Here is a 17783-nt window from a genome sequence, read left to right as displayed (position 1 = left end):
TGCTCGAGGTGTTCCAGAGTTATGCTAGAACACACACAGAGCTAGATAGATGATGATAGATAGATAGATAGATAGATAGATGATAGATAGATAGATAGATAGATAGATGATAGATAGATAGATAGATAGATAGATAGATGATAGATAGATAGATAGATAGATGATAGATAGATAGATAGATAGATAGATGATAGATAGGTGGATAGGTGGATAGATGGATAGGTGGATAGATGATAGATAGATTGATTGATTGATTGATTGATTGATAGATGATAGATATACAGATGATAGATAGATGATAGATAGATAGATAGATAGATAGATGATAGATAGATAGATGATAGATAGATAGATGATGATAGATAGATAGATGATAGATAGATGATAGATAGATAGATAGATAGATAGATGATAGATAGATAGATAGATGATTGATTTGGCTAAATGACTACAGTTTTGCAGTGTTTGTCTCTCTGTAACTGATTTTCAAGGTTACAAAAGTTTACAAAAATGTATTGCCTAATTTTGGGACAGGACTAGCTCCTCCTTCACTTTTCAAGAGATGGGAGTTTTTGAACTTGAGGCGGAGAATGCTAGTTTGATTGTGTTAATCAATTTTATCAAGTTTGCCTGGCTTTGCCAGATAGGATAATTAAACCGCATTGGGGAGGAATGTGTGTCTAGCATGATTAGACCCACATTACATGAAGATGTGATAAAGCCACTAGTTTAAAACTGTTCACCTACCAATGAAAAACCATCCGCAGAGAATTAGTAATACATTTATTGGACTTTTTAAAAAATACATTTCACAATCGCTTCATTTTTAACGTGGTTTTAGTAAGTGCTAGAGATGTGCAAAGTTTCATTCCAAAGGATTCTGTGTTTATCTTCCAGAGTCTTACGATTTGGGAATGACCTAAAAAAAATTGGGGGGTGGGGTGGGGTTGTGATTTTCATCCTCTCCAAAATAATCCCGGTCTAGAAGCAAAATGAAATAATCTGGAATTCCTTGGAATGTTTCATTCCCGAGAAATTTTTTTTACAATGGGTGCCAACAACTTAAACACAGAGAATTTATAAAAGCAATGACCTCTCATTTCTTTCACAGCATTTCTTTACAGGGGGAAGGTAATTGGTTTAAAACTATCCAAGTGAATTTAAATTAAAAGTAAATTAAAATGGCAGACTTTTGTTTTACCAAGCTATTAAGTTGTTCGTCTCTCAATACAGAATGATAAGTGTTGGAAGGGACCTTGGAGGTCTTGTAGTCCAACCCCCTGCTCAAGCAGGCAACCCTACACCACTTCAGACAAATGGTTATCCAACATCTTCTTTAAAACTTCTAGTGTTGGAGCATTCACAACTCCTAGAGGCAAGTTGTTCCACTGATGAATTGCTCTGTCAGGAAAATTCTCCTCAGTTCTGAGTTGCTTCTCTCCTTGATTAGTTTCCACCCGTTGCTTCTTGTCCTGCCCTCGGGTGCTTTGGAGAATAGCTTGACTCCCTCTTCTTTGGGGCAGCCCCTGAGACATTGGAAGACTGCTATCACGTCTCCCCTGGTCCTTCTTTTCATTAAACTAAACATACCCAGTTCCTGCAACTGTTCTTCCTTCATTTTAGCCTCCAGTCCCCTAATCCTCTTTATTGCTCTTCTCTGCACTCTTTCTAGCCTCTCCACATCTTTTGTACATCGTGGCGACCAAAACTGGATGCAGTATTCCAAGTGTGGCCTTACCAAGGCCTTATAAAGTGATATAAACATCTGGAAGAACAGGACTCGGAAAGCAGAATAAGCATTGAAAATAGAGACAGACCGGCTCTATTAAAGTGCTTCAGATTGTGATATCGACGAAGGAATTTTTCCAACTGTGCTTTGAAAGTTTGCAGAGCTTATTGTACTCTTAAATGGACAATAGGATATTTATCCCAATTACTCCCTTTAAGATTTTGGGGCAATATCTTCCTCTTCCCACTTTCTAAATTTCTGCTAGAGGCTTGATTTTCCAAGCAAATTAAAACTTAAGTGGATGAGATTTAAGGGTGATCAAAAGATACTTTGATCAAAGCTACCCCGTCCCAAACATATCTAGGACAAGGGGTCGGCAATCTTAAACGTTCAAAGAGCCACAAAGCTCCTAAACGGAAGCCCCCCCCCCCCAATTCAATTCTGGAGCCGACCGGAAGTCCGGTTCCCCCACCATAGAGTCTCCTCCAAGCATGGTGTCCTTTTTCCTCTACCTGTCCTAACCGAAAGCTCTATCGATTGTGGAACTGACCGGCGACAGGGAGCCGCAGCAGAGGGATTTATAGAGCCCACATGCGGCTCCAGAGCCACAGGTTGCTGAGCAATGCTCTTATGGTTTGAAGGCAACCCTTAAGGACAGCCATACTGTTCCCTTTACCTCTAGATGGGAGTAGATGGACACTCCTTGAAGTTAACTTTCTGGACGCGAGAAAAGTCCGTGTTAAGGCACTTAGGAAAAAAAATACTTGGAATTGGAAGCACAATGGCTATTTTAGAAGATTAGAAGTGTCAGTCAAGACGAGAGACAAAATGAAGCCCGAAGAGAATTTCAGATCTCTCCTGCAGAGAGATCCCAATAGAATCCATTCCAGTTGCAAAATCGGTATGATTTTCAGTTCTGAGCTGTCTCTGCGAGAGGCTTCCACGCTGCTATCTGAGGCATAGAAGCGGATATGCCACGAAGTATCCGATGGCGGAGCCCACAATCACTCCCAGGAAAATCCACGTGTTGTAAGTCATGACGGCCAGCATCACCAGGTAACCCAAAAACACCTGGACCACGTGGAGTAAGGTCTCCGCTAGGTGCCATGAAAGGCGCCTGGTGAAAGAAAAGAAGGAAGAAAATATTTCTTCAGAAAGAAAATAAATCCATTAAAAGAAGTCCTACCCTCTAGCTTGCCTCTGTTCTGACTTCCATTCGGTGGCTAAGAAGCTGAGCTTATTGATCAGAAAAGTCCCAGTGTGCACATGCGCAGAGTGGCCAGATGAAGGGAACAGCTAAAGAACAGGGGTTGACTTGGGAGTAAGGCCATAGGTGGTCGATGAATGGCCCCTCCCAGAGGAAACAAAAGAGGAGCGAAAGGGGAGTGGAGTTTGCAGGAGACAGTTCGCTTAATTGGCTCTTGACTCTCCGAGACTCCTGGCCAAGTTTTGTAGATCTCGGCCAGTGAGCTCTCCAAGCCAGATAAGGTCTGTGACCATAAATCCTCCCTGGTAAGACTTTGCTGGAGGTGAAGGAGCAGAATGCACGTCAATTAATAAAAGGGATTTTTTTGTCGGGACCAGGAGTTTGCTCCTGGGAAGCCTCGGTCAGAACAGCGTGTTAATCACTAGAGCTACTCCTACTTCAATATCATGATACAGTTCATGAGAGATGCTTTCACGGGGTCTTGGTTTTCGGTCAACAACACGCCATGCGAGCCATCTCAAGAGGGCTAATGGTTACATCAACAGCATAATCTCTTCCTTGGCAGCTATTGACTCCATTAACACAAAGAAGCTTTGATAACCAAGGACACGAAAGACGGAAGATGCTGAAACCTTGTTTGGCATGGCTGTGCTCCAGCTTGTACACTCGCCCTGGACAAAACGTGAAACACAGGTGTGGAAGCTGCTGTAGGTGCCTCAGCTGGGTTTCACCTAATGGAAATAATGGGACTTCAACAGGCAGGGCCGAAGGACCATTGCTTCCAAAAGATCTTTTCTAAATAGAGTACAGTAAATAAGGTGCCCCCTCGCACATATGTGCTAGTCGTTCCCAACTCTAGGGGGCATGCTCATCTCAGTTTCAAAGCCAAAGAGCCAGCGCTGTCCGAAGACGTCTCCGTGGTCATGCGGCCGGCGTGACTCAACGCCAAAGGCGCACGGAACGCTGTTCCCTTCCCACCAAAGGTGGTTCCTATTTTTCTACTTGCATTTTTTACATGCTTTCGAACTGCTAGGTTGGCAGAAGTTGGGACAAGTCACGGGAGCTCACTCCGTTACTCGGCGCTAGGAATTCGAACCCCCGAACTGCCGACCTTTCTGATCAACAAGCTCAGCATCTTAGCCACTGAGCCACCGCCTCCCTGGAGTGCCAATAAAAGAGAATAATTCTCAGGGTTAAAATAAGGGGAACTTGGTGCCCTCTGAGCTTGGTGGTTTTATTGCAGACGGTTTGGTTTCATTGCCAAACTGGGTAACATCATCAGTGCTAGAAGAGAGTGGGGTTTGCTCTTATCCTTCTCTGTTGCCTGCTTTGGCACCAAGGCCCTCTCCAAATAGAGTTTCAGCAAGTAGCAACAGTTAGCTGACCTTTTAAAAAACAATATGAGCAGAGAGTTTGCTTAAAGCATGAGAGATTTTCGGGGAATCGGAGGCCTAGACTGAAACTTGAAAAAGCAGGCTGGCAGGGGGCAAGAAATATTTCCTTGCTCTTGCTAAAACGAAAGTCAACCTGTATCGACTTGTCTGTATAGAATCGGGAATCAAACTTCGGTTGAATAAGATACCACACATTTTATATGATTCTTATTTGGCCCGAATCGCTTTTTTTCCCCTTTCAAATGAAGGAATTTTTGACTCCGCCACACACCCACAGCTGGAGAATGTTTAACTATTCCCCTTTGGGGGGAAAATGTACAATAAAACGTAGGTAAAAGGTAAGGCAAGGCTTTACTTTAAAGGTTTCCCTCGCACATATGTGGCAGTCGTTCTCGACTCTAGGGGGCGGTGTTCATCTCCATTTCAAAGCCAAAGAGCCAGCACTGCCCAAAGACATCTCCGCTGTCAAGTGGCCAGCATGACTCAACGCCGAAGGCGCATGTAACACTCTTACCTTCCCACCAAATGTGGTCCCTTGCATTTTTTGCGTGCTTTCGAACTGCTAAGTTGGCAGAAGCTGGGACAAGTCTTGGGAGCTCACTCTGTAACATGGCGCTAGGGATTTGAACCGCCGAACTGCCGGCCTTTCTGATCAACAAGCTCAGCATCTTAGCCACTGAGGCACTGGGTCCCTTCCCATGACTTCATACTGATATACACAACATATCTGATACTATATAATCCTCTTCTTAACTAATTATAATATACTATAATCCTCTTCTTAACTTATTTAATTCTACTAATATATTTCGCTAATGTACTTTCATTTCTAACTGTCATCTTTGTTCTCTAACCATCGGTAGAATAATTCCCACAAAATATGATATTCAGTTTGTCCCTTCTCTTTAATTGCAAGTGTTAACCTATTCATTTCTGCACATTTCTAATTTTTTCCCGACCAAACCGCCAAACTGCTGGCCTTTCCGATCGACCAGCTCAGTGTCTTAGCCACCGAGCGTCCCTTAAAAACTGGGTAGGCTGGCTGAAAAAAGTTTTTCGTTTTTGAGAACGTAAGCACAGAAGCAGGACGTCTGGGCCAAAGCTGTGTTTTGCAGGCTGGCAAGTTAGCACAAACAGAACACAGCTCTGGGTGTCCTTAAAACAGAGGTGCCCTTTGTGAAACAGGCATCGCTGTTTCAAAAATTGTGCGCCAGCTGTAACCGGAATGGGGGGGGGGGAATATAACACACATGCACACAGTTTTTCCCTTACTTCTTTAGGGAACTGCTAGCTGTCCCCACATCTGATGAGTTCATGGAAGTGGCTTCTCTCAGGTCTTCCTGACTGATGCTAGGGACCACGGCCATCTGCGAGTGTTGGATCAGTTTTGCCTTGCCAACTTTGAGGCCTTCATATAACACGGTGAGTAGCATGATGATGAATACGGAAAGCACCATTCCTGTTAAAAAAAACACAGCAGAAACATAGATAGGGGCTCATGAAGGAGAACAAAATACAGAATAACAGTTGCAAAGGACCTTGGAGGTCTTCTAGTCCAACCCCCTGCTTAGGCAGAAAACCCTACACCACTTCAGACAAATGGTTCTCCGACATCTTACAAACTTCCAGTGTTGGAGCATTCACAACTTCAGGAGGCAAGTTGTTCCACTGATTCATTGTTCTCCCTGTCAGGAAATTTCTCCTTACTTCTAGGTTGCTTCTCTCCTTCATTAGCTTCCATCTGTTGCTTCTTGTCTTGCCTTCAGAAGGTGCTTTGGAGCAGGGGTCTCCCACCTCGGCAACTTTAAGACTTGTGCCAACAAAAATGCATACAGTCACGGCTGTGGTTTTCCCAGTTGCAATGGATGACTGTGAAGGTTGGATAATAAGGAAGGCTGAGCACCAAAGAATGGAGGCCTTTGAACTCTGGTGCTGGAGAAGACTCCTGCATTGAGTCCCTTGGACTGCAAGGCGATCCAACTGGTCAGTCCTAGAGGAGATCAACCCTGACTGCTCTTTAGAAGGCCAGATCCTGAAGGGGAAACTCAAAGACTTTGGCCACCTAATGAGAAGGAAGGACTCCCTGGAGAAGAGCCTCATGCTGGGAACAATGGAGGGCAAAAGAAGAAGAAGAAGGGGACGGCAGAGAAGGAGGTGGCTGGATGGAGTCACCCAAGCAGTCGGCGTGAGCTTCAAAGGACTCCAGAGGATGGTAGAGGACAGGAAGGCCTGGAGGAACATTGGTGGAACAATTTACATGGCTGTTCCCTTTCTCTGTTGCTCTGTTTTTATCTTTCGCGACACTTAAAAGAACTCTTAGCATTCCACTAAGAACAGTTGCATTGTGTCTAAAGCAGTTGCTATGAATCTTGCAGCTAGCGTGCCTCTTCCAAGTTCACACTGTTTGAAGGAAATCTGAGCTGCTAATGTCAATACGGCAAATTACCCATAGCTAAAGCTCAGATTTCATATCTCTCCAGCTTCGGAAGATCGGTTCTTTGGTTGGGCAGCTTCTGTTTTCCTTAGATAAGTTTAGTTTGCTTACCTCCTGCGCTGTGGACATCCCAGAAGTCAAACAGGAGAATCACTTTATCTGAGAAATAGAAATGCATCTGTAGGAGATTTGGGGAAGGGGGGGGCAAAAGAAAACCAACAACATTAAAACATAAGTATGTCTCCTATGGCTATACATTAGTTGATTTCAATGGCGTTCTGTGGTCCCGCCAAAAACCCCTTTTTATTAAGTGAATTCTGCTCATTCACATCCAGCAAAGTCTTTCAAGGGAGGATTTACAGTCACAGACCTTCTCTGGCTTGGATATACCTGCAAAATATCTGCAAAACTTGGCGAGGAGTCTCGGAGAGTCGCGAACTAATTGTCTCCTGCAAGCTCCACTCCCCTTTCACTCCTCTTTTATTCCCTATGGGAGGGGGCATTCACCGTCCACCTGTGGCCTTATGACCCTTGTTCCTTAGCTGTTCCCTTCTCCTGGCAGTTCTGCGCATGCACATATCGGAACAGGCTCCAGCTGTTCCTCTGCCTCACTGATGTCTGACTCTGAATGCAGCTGATAACTGGCATACGGCTCTGGCCCCCTCTCTGCCTCCAACACAGGTACCATTCCATTCCCTTCTATTCATTCCATTCCATTCCATATTCTATTCATTCCATTCCATATTCTATTCATTCCATTCCATATTCTATTCCATTCTATATTCTATTCGTATTCTATTCTATTTCTACTCTACTCAACTCTTAATTCATATTCTATTCTAATTCTATTCTACTCTATTCTAATTCTACTCTACTCTAATTCTACCCTACTCTAATTCGTATTCTGTTCTATTCTAATTCAACTCAACTCTAATTTGTATTCTATTCTATTTTATTCTAAGTAATTAAGAAAAAGATTCTTAGTGGAGGCCAATTTACAATTTTGTTTTTTTCCCCCCAGAAATTAATACTTTCTGAACAGGATAAAACCAGGTGGAACAATTCGTAGGCAATTGGAGGCAGTCCATGTGTAATCTCTTGCCATGCTGGTTAGTATGAAACAATAGGCCAATTCTCTATATGGTAATTTTTGATCACGTGAGCGATTTCTGTTTACGGGATAACCCATGATTATCCGTCATCTTACTCTACCTAATTGATGCCTCTTACTTTTCCTTCCCATCAAAGGCAGTTTGCAAATGCACCTGCTCTTTCCACAAAGCATTAACCTCCAGGAAGTTCGGCTTGGAACCGAATTCCACCCATTCTCAGAAAGGATCTCCAAACCGCCCGAATTCCAACACATAATAAGAAAATAAACCAATCGCTAGGGACAAATCTGGAACGATAAACTTTAGTTTAGTTGAGTGTCTTTGCACATCGTTCAACAAAATTAAATGCCATCTTCAGTGCACATTATAACTATAAAAATAAAACATAAACACGCCTCCTTTGCATCCTATACAATTGAATTGAAAACCCCTGATATTGCATTAATATTGCACTATACAGTAGAATTAGGTCTTTGGCAGTGTTTCAAGGGGGATAAAGGTGGGCGCTTATGAATATTACCATGAAAGACCGTGGCAGACTTCTGTCGGACTCTTCGCAGACTGCTTGGGAATCATTACGGGCTGTGAATGAACAGAATTCACAGCCGTTTAAATAAAAAGAGGATTTTGGGGGACTAAGGGTGTGGTTTTTACTGTCTCAAGAAGCCTAGGTGAGAACAGGTTTGTAGGCGAGACTTATTTGCCTAGGTGTGGTAACAGTGAGCACAAGAAGGGCAGAGGGGGGGAAAAACCATGCCAGCCAACAACAACCCCAGCAGACGATTTCCCAATCTGCGAGGGAGATTTCTGGATGGAAGTGGTGACTCTCGAATCAGATGGCTCTTGATGAAACTGTTCCTGCAGGAGGAAGTTTAAGAAAAGGGATTCTCCCACACTCGTGCAAATCCCGAAGCTAGAAGGGAGGTCACGCCCACACGCCCACACGTACAGAGTCACGCCTGGATACATTGCGCCTTGGTGCTCTCTGCACTTGGTTGTTTTTCTGGCAGACGTTTCCTGACCCCATTAGGTAACATCATCAGTGTTATCATCATCCAACCGAAGAGCCGCATAAAGCCCTCCCACCATCTGCCGGGGAAAGCCACTAGGACAGGGGACGAGGAACCTTTTTGTAAAGGCATGCCAAAATTCTGTCTGCCCACACCCACAATTCAATGTGCCCTGCACATTGGGGGGGGGGGCAATTTTCCTGAAGCCTGGGGAGGGCGAAAACAGCCTCCCCCAGCCCTCCGGAAGCCCAAAAATCAACTGGCCGGCGTGCATGCCAGCAAATATGGCTCCATTAGATTCACCATCACAGCACTGGGATATAAATTGAGAGCAAACCCCACTCCCCCCTACTAGGACTGATGGTGTTACCTAGTTGGGTCATGAAACGTCTGCAAGAAAGCCACCCAGCTCAGAGAGCACCAGGGACCCTCCTCTTCCTCCCTTTCTCCTCTCCTCCTCAAACCCAACACTCTTCTAGCACTGATGCTGTTGCCTAGGTGGGTCTTGAAACATTTACAAGAAAACACACTCAGAGATTTATTACAGCAGTTCTGGAGAGGTAAAATAGAGATTGTTTAGGCCCAGCGTCCTAGAAAACCCAGGCCGAGGGTTTTGAACTCACTTCTTGAAACAGGTATTTCTGGCAAGTTCTCCAACCAAAAATATAAAGCCACTCACCTCCCTAAATGGGATCTCCCCCTGCCCCTGATCAAGGATAGCCCACCCACCCAAAACAAGGTTTCAACCTCCTATTTTTGCTAACCGTCCCTTTCAGCCTGCCTTATTTTCTATTCCAGCCTTCTCCAAATACTTTGTGGGCCAGCCGAAGGGAAGGGGGGAAGAGAGGATGGCAGGCGTGCCCCCTACCTGCACAAATGGAGCCGTGCCCATTCGCAGGCTGCTCAGGTAAGTGTAGCAGTGCATGTACACACACCTGCCACTTCCAGGGCCATGTGCCAGGGAATGGAGACCCCTGTTCTGTTCACTTTTGCACCTTTTGTTTTTCCCAAACCGAGTAACACAACTCAAGTAACACAACTGCATTTGTGACGGGAAATTCCTTGCCAGGACAGCCTCAGAAAGTTCCTACGCGGCTAGCAGTTGTTTGCGGTAGTGCGAGTCCTCACTTCTCATATATTGAGCAAGTGAAGAGGAAAAGGGTGTGTAATTCGCCTTCAGACGTTTTTGCAATCCTACTCAAAAACTGAAGACGTAGGAGTCCAGTTCAGTATTGGTTGATATTATAGAATAGAGCAGCTGTTTTAACAATGGTTCAAAGCTTTAGGAATCTGGTAGCCCATTTCTCCAACTGACACATTCTATTAAGCTCATCAGTTTTCATCAGGACCAACCCATAATCCCCCCTCCCAAAATTTTTAATATGTTTTATTTGTAGTTTTCCTTCGACACTCATATTGTGGATGGTGTATTAACTGGGTCACTATACTTTTTACATAAGCTAACAGTAATAATAAGGGTGGCTCAGTGGCTAAGACGCTGAGCTTGTCAATCAGAAAGGTCAGCGGTTCGAATCCCTAGCGCCGCGTAATGGAGTGAGCTCCCTTGTCCCAGCTTCTGCCAACCTAGCAGCTCGAAAGCACGTAAAAATGCAAGTAGAAAAATAGGAACCACCTTTGGTGGGAAGGGAACAGCGTTCTGTGCGCCTTCGGCGTTGAGTCATGCCAGCCGCATGACCACAGAGACGTCTTTGGACAGTGCTAGCTCTTCAGCTTTGAAACGGAGATGAGTACTGCCCCCTAGAGTTGGGAGCGACTAGTATGTGCGAGTCTTTACCTTACCTTAATTAAATATACATAATCCTAATCTTCCAACCTCTAACCTTAACATGCACATTATAATTAGAATAAATTCTTTTATAATCCAGTATAATACTATTTTCCCAATTTATACTCATCTTCCCACCTTCCTCCATTTGTTGAGGTTCTTCTACTTTCGTGTGTCTTTTAAAAATGCCATTCTCTCTTTGTGATTCTTTGTCACTTACTTCATAAATACATCAATGACGTTTCTTCATACAGTGTTATTTTTTGTCCCCTGCCGAGTCACGAATATTTTAATATTTTAAAAATATTCCACGATAATTCCAATATCCCAATTATCTAGAAACCCCCCTAAAGCCAATTGTTTACAAGGTTTAATCAGTCCTGGGATTATATCTCCAAGTCCTCTAAATTTCTACTCCTTAAAAGTTATAACCAATTTTTTTGTATTTATTTTGTACAATAACAATAAAGGTTATACTATAGGTTTCAATGTACTCTTTACACACTGTTAATAATAACAACGCAATTAGGTTACCTAATCATAGATTTCCACCTCCAAACCTTAATTTGCTTATGATTAATAGTAAATTCTATTACCTATCGATACGTGTACTACTATTTTCCCAATTTACACTTTCTACTTTTTTCTTTTATTTTTTAATACAATCGCCATATGGAAAAGTATTTTTGTCTCTATCCATCATCTCTTGCCATTTTTAAAATTGCATCTTTTATTGACTTTTGGGTCACTCTTTTACATCTCTCTCTTGGAATCTTATATCTCTTTCTAACATTTTTATACAAGCTAAATATTCCCTCTGGCTTACCCCCAAATTTTGCCTTTATACGTTTCCACTTTTCTGCGTCCCACAGTTGGTTGACCAAGCCATTTGTTTTTAATCACACGTTGCCTACCATTCTGGTTTACATTATATTCCCTTCAGCACTTTGTGTTACATTTTGTATCACGCTTTGTTAATGAAGTGGCTGTACATTTTTTTTTTATAACAACAACAACTTAAAAGAGATCAGGAAGAAGTTTCAAACTGTCGCCACCATCCTTGGATGCCTATCAACTCTTTTTGCAACAATTTCTAAGACAAAGTAACAGCGAAACAAAAGAAAATAAAAGACAGCAACTGTTAGAAAGGATTGAAATCAATGAGCGAGTCCCTTACGTTTACCTAATGCTACATTTAAGGCAAAACTGGGCGAAGTTAAAAGATTAAAAGGATCGAACCGATTCCTTGAAAGGATATTTCTGATCACCAAGGGAAGCCCTGGGTTTAATTTCATCCGGATTCCCAGAAGAAAGAATGTTTGACAAACTAAATAAATAAAAATGTAAAAAGTCATTCCCCTTTGCAAATTGAAAATAAGACTTACTGGCATCATCGTGACTTCTCTTCTATTTTTTCCTCCCACTTCTTCTTTTTTGCTGCTTGTTTTTTCTTTTTCTCCCAGGTAAAAAGCAGCAACACAAGGCGGGCGAATTTAATGCGATCCTTCAGTTTTTGCTTGCTTTCTCTTCTCCCTTTGCTAGCAGGTTCCGCCTTTGGCGAGACGCACCTCCCCCGGGTTAATTAAATAATGACAGAGATAGGCAGGCATCAGAAGGTTTCTGCAAGCCCTTATCGGAGGCGCAAGGCACGCTGGGGGTTGTAGTCTCTGCCTCTGGATTTTGCCCCGCCCCACCTAGATTTAATCTTAAGCAAATAGTGCATCCTGCTGTGCGCTTTGCCTGAGCAAATGTTTCTCCAAAGACATGGGTGGATCTTTTAAAGGCCAACCGATGCTTCCAACTGTCCATATTTATCAGATTAAATATGTTTTCATGTATCTTTTAATGTCTTTTTATGTACATTGAGAGCATCTGCACCAAAGACAAATTTCTTGTGTGTCCGTTATTGGCCAATAAAGAATTCTATTCTATTCTATTCTATTCTATTCTATTCTATTCTACTCTACTCTACTCTACTCTATATTCTATTCTATTCTATTCTAGAAAGAGTGCAGAGAAGAGCAACCAGGATGATTAGGGGACTGTAGACATCCGATGAATGGTTGCAGGAACTGGGCATGGCTAGTCTAGTGAAGAGAAGGACCAGGGGAGACAGGATAGCATCTTCCAATATTTGAGGGGCTGCCACAAGAGAGGAGGGGGTCAAGCTGTTTTTCAAAGCACCCGAAGGCCAGACAAGGAATAATGGATGGAAACTGAACAAGGAGCGATTCACCCTAGAAATAAGGAGGATTTTTTCTGACAGTGAGAACAATCAACCAAAGAAACAGAAGTTGCCTTCAGAAGTCATGGGAGCTTCATCCCTGGAGGCTTTCAAGAAGAGACTGCTATCTTATCTTCTACTCTTCATTCCTTCTTTCCTTCTCTTCCCCCCTTCTCTCCCTCCTTCCTTCTCTTCCCTTGCCTTCTGCATTCCTACCCCGGTTCCCTTCTTCTCTTCCCTTCCATCCCATCCCCTTCCTTCTTCCCTTCTCTTGTCTTCTCCTCTCTCCTCTTCTCTTCTCCTCTCTCCTCTTCTCTTTGATTCTCCTCTCTTCTCCTCTACTCTCTTCTCCTCTCTTCCATTCCATTCCTTCTCTCCTCCTCTCTCCTCTTCTCCTCCTCTCTTCCATCCCATCCCATCCCATTCCTTCTTCTCTTCTCGTCTCTCTCCTCCCCTCCCCTCGACTCTTCCATTCCATCCCATTCCTTCTTCTCTCTTCCCTTCCCTTCTCTCTTCAGCTATACAAGCCTAGTTCCCTTATCTTATTTTTAAATTCATTTTCCCTCTAATCTGGTGGCTCCAGACATTTTACCGGGGCTACAGCTTCCTCCCCCTCCTCCCCCCCGCCATGCCAGCCTGCCTTGCAGCTGGATGTTTTCTTATGCAGACATCGCCTAAGGAGAAGACCAAGCATATATGCCAGGGCTTTCCAAACACTTGAACTTGACAGGCTTCCGTTGGATGTTTTGACAGATGTTTCCGCTGGCAGGCCGGACTGTCGGTTTGCATTTCCTGCCTTCCCTGCCTGCAGCTTTTGCTTTTGATTTCACAGGAAAAAATGGGAGAATTGGCACGTTTTTCCACCACTGTTCAAACCTTGCGGGATGGTTTCACTTAGCATCGTAAATTTTGGGGCTCAATTGTGGTCGTAACTCCAGGGCAACCAAGGCTCAGTTTGAACATCATAGTGGATCCAAATGCAGCTTGGACAATGGGGTTTTTTGTAAATCCTGTTCTGACCGAGGCTTCCCGAGAGCATGAAGCAAATGCCTGGTGCCGGCAAAAAAACTCTTTTATTAATGGACTGTTAATTCTGCTAATGCACATCCAGCAAAGTCTTTCAAAGGAGGATTTACTGTCACAGACCTTCTCTGGCTTGGAGAGCTGCCAGGCCGATCTCTGCAAAACTTGGCAAGGAGCCTCAGAGAGTCACGAACCAATGAAGTGAACTAATTGTTTCCTGCAAACTCCACTCCCCTTTCGCTCCTCTTTTGTTTCCTCTGGGAGGGGCCACTCATCATCCACCTTTGGCCTCACTCCCAAGTCCTTAGCTGTTCCCTTTGTCTGGCAACTCTGTGCATGCGCACACTGGGAACAGGCTCCAGCTGTTCTTCTGCCTCACTGATGCCTGACTCTGAAGGCAGCTGATAACTGGCATACGGCTCTGGCCCCCTCTCTGCCTCCGACACAGAGCCCTCATCAAAGCCTTCCCCAGACTCCAGGACTGGCCCAGGTTCCTCCCCAACCTCCTCACTGTCCGAGTTCTGTTGACGGGCCACAACAAATCCAGCTGCACACATCTGGGAGGACATGGGAGGAATAGATTGTGGATTTAGCATCTTCAACCAGCTCAGATCACTCAGCTGAAATGGGCCTGGTTGAACACAAGATCGACCACACAATTGGCCCGTTTCAACCCATCATAGAGCATGGGAAGGCCTCAACCTGTGATCCCAATTGAGCCCCACGTTTATGTTGGTAAGTGAGAAATTCGTTAAGTGAGCTTGGCCCCCCTTAACCTTTCGTTAAAGTGAATCACCTCCGTTGTTAAAATTTGTAACCCTGGCTGTTGTGTGGATCTCGCTTCCCCGTTGGCTTTGCTTGTCAGAAGGCCACCAAAGGGGATCTCACCTGGCCCACAATCACCCTTGGGACTCTGCAACCGTCATAAATGTGAATCCCTTTTCAAGCATCCGAATGTAAATCGCGTGGCCAGGGAATGCCGAAAGGGTTGCTAGTGTGAAAAACGGTGATACGTCCCTTTTTTTTATTTATAACATTTTATTAGATTATAGAATAAAATACAAAAAAATGCAAAAGCAAATAGGAGGACGCAGTGGGGAGGAGAAGGGGAAAGAAAAGTGAGGAGAGGAGAATGGAATAAGAATAGAATTAGAATAGACTAGAATTAGAATTAGAATAAAGAGAACAGAATAGAATAGAATTAGAATGTATAAAGAGAATAGAATAGAATTAGAATGAACAGAATAAAGAGAATAGAATAGAATTAGAATGTATAAAGAGAATAGAATAGAATATAGAACTGGAAGGGACCTTGGAGGTCTTCTAGTCCAGCCCCCTGCTCAAGTAGGAGACCCAATACCAGCAGGAGGGGGGAAAGGAGGAGGGGGAAATGACTCCCTCTGTTCCAGTACAATAATGCATTAACACCTAATACAAACTAGCCCCATCTATAACAAAAAGGGCCCAAAGTCCTTTTTCCCCATTACCCTTTGATCGGCCACTAAACGAACCCTTGTAAATCGAGGACTCTATGCAGCTTAGGGGGAGGAAGGCAGACTCCATCCCATGGTAGCTTACTCAGCAAGCCACGGGCTTAGTGGCCCCGTCCGCTCGCCCTCCCCATCTCCCATCCCTCCCTCCCCCTCCCCATCTCCCTCCCTCCCCCTCCCCATCTCCCCTCCGCGCGGGCCATCCGCAGCGGATGCTGCGCCAGGGAGCCCTCCGATTGGCCCTGCCGGCCGTGACGTGGCGGCGGCACCACCACCGACTTCTCTGCATCAGCATCACAATCCGGCCACGCCCTGCGTGGACCGCCTGCCCATCTTTCCCCTCCGCGGGTGGAGGGGAGGAAGGCAGTCAGCTGAGCCTGCCAGCTTCGGAGCGCAAGGATCTCTTCTCCTCCTCCTCCTTCGCGTTATCCTTTCCAGCAAAGGAGAGGGAAGGCGGAAAGAAAGACAGACAAAAAGAGAGAAGGGGGAAAAAAGGAGGGGTTTCCCCTCTTCCAAGCCCCCCAACCCAAAACAGAGAGGAGCCACCAGAGACGTCATGGCACCCGCTGGCTTGAAAGCCGTGGTGGGAGAAAGTAAGGGGACCCCTTCTTCGTTTTCTTCCATGTCTTTGGATCGTATGAACCAGGGGAAGGGGCTGCGTGGGACCCTCTCCCCTTTTCCAAGGTCGAGAAGGGGGATTGCCCTATATATAAATCGGGGGGGGGAGACGAAAGGGTGTCATTTCTGGCAGCGATCTGGGGATTTCAAAGGCCTGGGGTGAGTGGGTGGGTGGGTTATTCGCCCCTTCCCCGCCGCCGTTCCAGCTGATCCAAATGTTTTTTCATGCCTCTTTTTTCCCCCTCCTGTTTTCTTCCTGGCGTCCCTGCTGTTTTCTTTTTTTCTTTTTTTAAGGGCCAGTGGATTGATTTTGCGCTGGGAAACCTGCCTGGCTTTGAGGTGGGGGAGAAAGATGGAAAGAGACAGCGTAGGAGGGAGATGGGAGAAAAAACGAATGGGCGAATGTTGCTCAGGAGGGAGGGAGGAGGGAGGCTGGGCTTGTAGCAGCCATTGACGGTGCAAAAAATAAAAAATAAAAGGGGGGGGGGAGACAGAAGAAGGATTCGAGCCAAGCCAGGCTTTTCCTGCGAAGCCGAATCCTGCTGCTGTAATTTTATTTTATTTTATTTCCTGCGGGGGGGGGGGGGAGAGAAGCAGGCGATTGGTGAATATTTTGCTTTTGTTTTTCCTAAGCTTCTCTCTCCCTTGCTTTTTTCAAACGGGAGGAGATGAGCAAATCTTGGAGTGGAAGGATCCATGGCTTAAGCATTTAGGATGCAAAGAAGGGTTTATCCTTCTGGGAGGAATAATAGTAAGGCTGAGAAATTTTTGTAACGGCGCGTCCCCAGATTTCTTACTCCTAGAAGACGAGAGGCGCGTTGCATATTTTGCAAAATGAATACGGTGGGCGACGTTGTTTGGCTGATGGGTTTCGTTTTGTTTTTTTAAAGAAAAAGAAAGAGAAGCGGGGATTTCTTTCTCTATCTTTCTCTGCCTGTCACATTTTCTGCCCCCTGTTCAACAAGGGGAAAAAATAAAATAAAATCGGGTAAATAGATTGGTGTGGAACTCTGGCAGCAACCCTGCAAAAACAGTTGAAGGGTTTAGGAATGAAGAGGTAGCAAAGATGCAACATTTATCTCCTGTCTTTTTCTCCTGTCTATTCCAGCCTTTAATAGAAAGAAAGAAAGAAAGAAGAAAGAAAGAAAGAAGATAGATAGATAGATAGATAGATAGATGATAGATAGATAGATAGATAGATAGATAGATAGATAGATAGATAGATAGATTGATTAAAGGCTGGAATACACACATACATGTATATACATACATACATACATACATACATACATACATACATACATATATATATAGAGAGAGAGAGAGAGAGAGAGAGAGAGAGAGAGAGGTGTATGTATGTATATATATATATATATATATATCTTGTTGTATTCGGGTCTCTTCCCGTGTAAGATTCTTATACAATCTTACACGGGAAAAGACCCGAATACAACAAGACCAGCATATATATATATATATAACAATTAGACACATGTATATTAATTCTCGGTGTGTGTGTGTGGCTCTGGTTTATTTTTATTTTTTAAAATGGGGGGGAAGCTGTTTTGCACAAGGTCCATAAATATGATTCTATGATTCTGTAAGGGTCTCAGGGGGTTGGGCTAGATGATCTCCAAGCTCTCTTCCAGCTCTGTTATTCGATGTTGTTTATTGCTCCCTTTAGTTCTGGGTTCTGTGGTCACTGGCATTTTAAGAGCAGATTCGGAGGACGGTGCACTAAGGTCCATTTTCCGCC

General features: G+C 44.3%; 2 protein-coding genes across 4 annotated transcripts in view; one reads left to right on the top strand and one right to left on the bottom strand.

Moving 5' to 3' along the window:
* Positions 1-766: 766 nt before the first annotated feature.
* On the bottom strand, positions 767-12234 carry SLC31A2 (solute carrier family 31 member 2). Of its 2 annotated transcripts, none has more exons than XM_081967335.1 (4): positions 12058-12234; positions 6876-6942; positions 5603-5789; positions 767-2846 (listed from the first exon to the last, which is right to left on the bottom strand). In XM_081967335.1, the coding sequence occupies exons 1-4, from the start codon at positions 12064-12066 to the stop codon at positions 2678-2680; spliced, it is 432 nt and encodes a 143-aa protein (XP_081823461.1). In that variant the 5' UTR covers positions 12067-12234; the 3' UTR covers positions 767-2677. The 2 variants fall into 2 exon arrangements, with proteins under 2 accessions (XP_081823461.1, XP_081823462.1); XM_081967336.1 differs by lacking the exon at positions 12058-12234 and adding an exon at positions 8397-8475.
* A 3492-nt stretch (positions 12235-15726) lies between these two features.
* LOC309399435 (syntaxin-binding protein 1) overlaps positions 15727-17783 on the top strand; it is a 28548-nt gene continuing 26491 nt past the window's right edge. The window contains exon 1 of one of the 2 annotated variants that reach the window (XM_081967251.1): positions 15727-16002. In XM_081967251.1, the coding sequence (XP_081823377.1) occupies positions 15966-16002 (37 nt within the window). In that variant the 5' untranslated portion in view covers positions 15727-15965. The remainder of the gene's footprint in view (positions 16003-17783) is intronic. The other variant, XM_081967252.1, reaches the window with a different exon arrangement.

Source organism: Natrix helvetica (genome assembly GCF_964273705.1).
Source record: "Natrix helvetica genome assembly, chromosome: 15".
NCBI classification, from domain to species: domain Eukaryota; kingdom Metazoa; phylum Chordata; class Lepidosauria; order Squamata; family Natricidae; genus Natrix; species Natrix helvetica.
Note: the sequence above shows the minus strand (reverse complement) of the source record. Positions and strands in the feature narration are given on the sequence as shown.

What these genes read in the sequence shown, in the direction of transcription:
- SLC31A2 (XM_081967335.1), bottom strand. An exon ending in GGATGTCCACAGCGCAGGAG is followed by an intron (nt 5,790 to 6,875) that starts GTAAGCAAACTA and finishes TTTTTTTAACAG; the next exon opens with GAATGGTGCTTTCCGTATTC. An exon ending in GCTAGCAGTTCCCTAAAGAA is followed by an intron (nt 2,847 to 5,602) that starts GTAAGGGAAAAA and finishes TTCTTTCACCAG; the next exon opens with GCGCCTTTCATGGCACCTAG.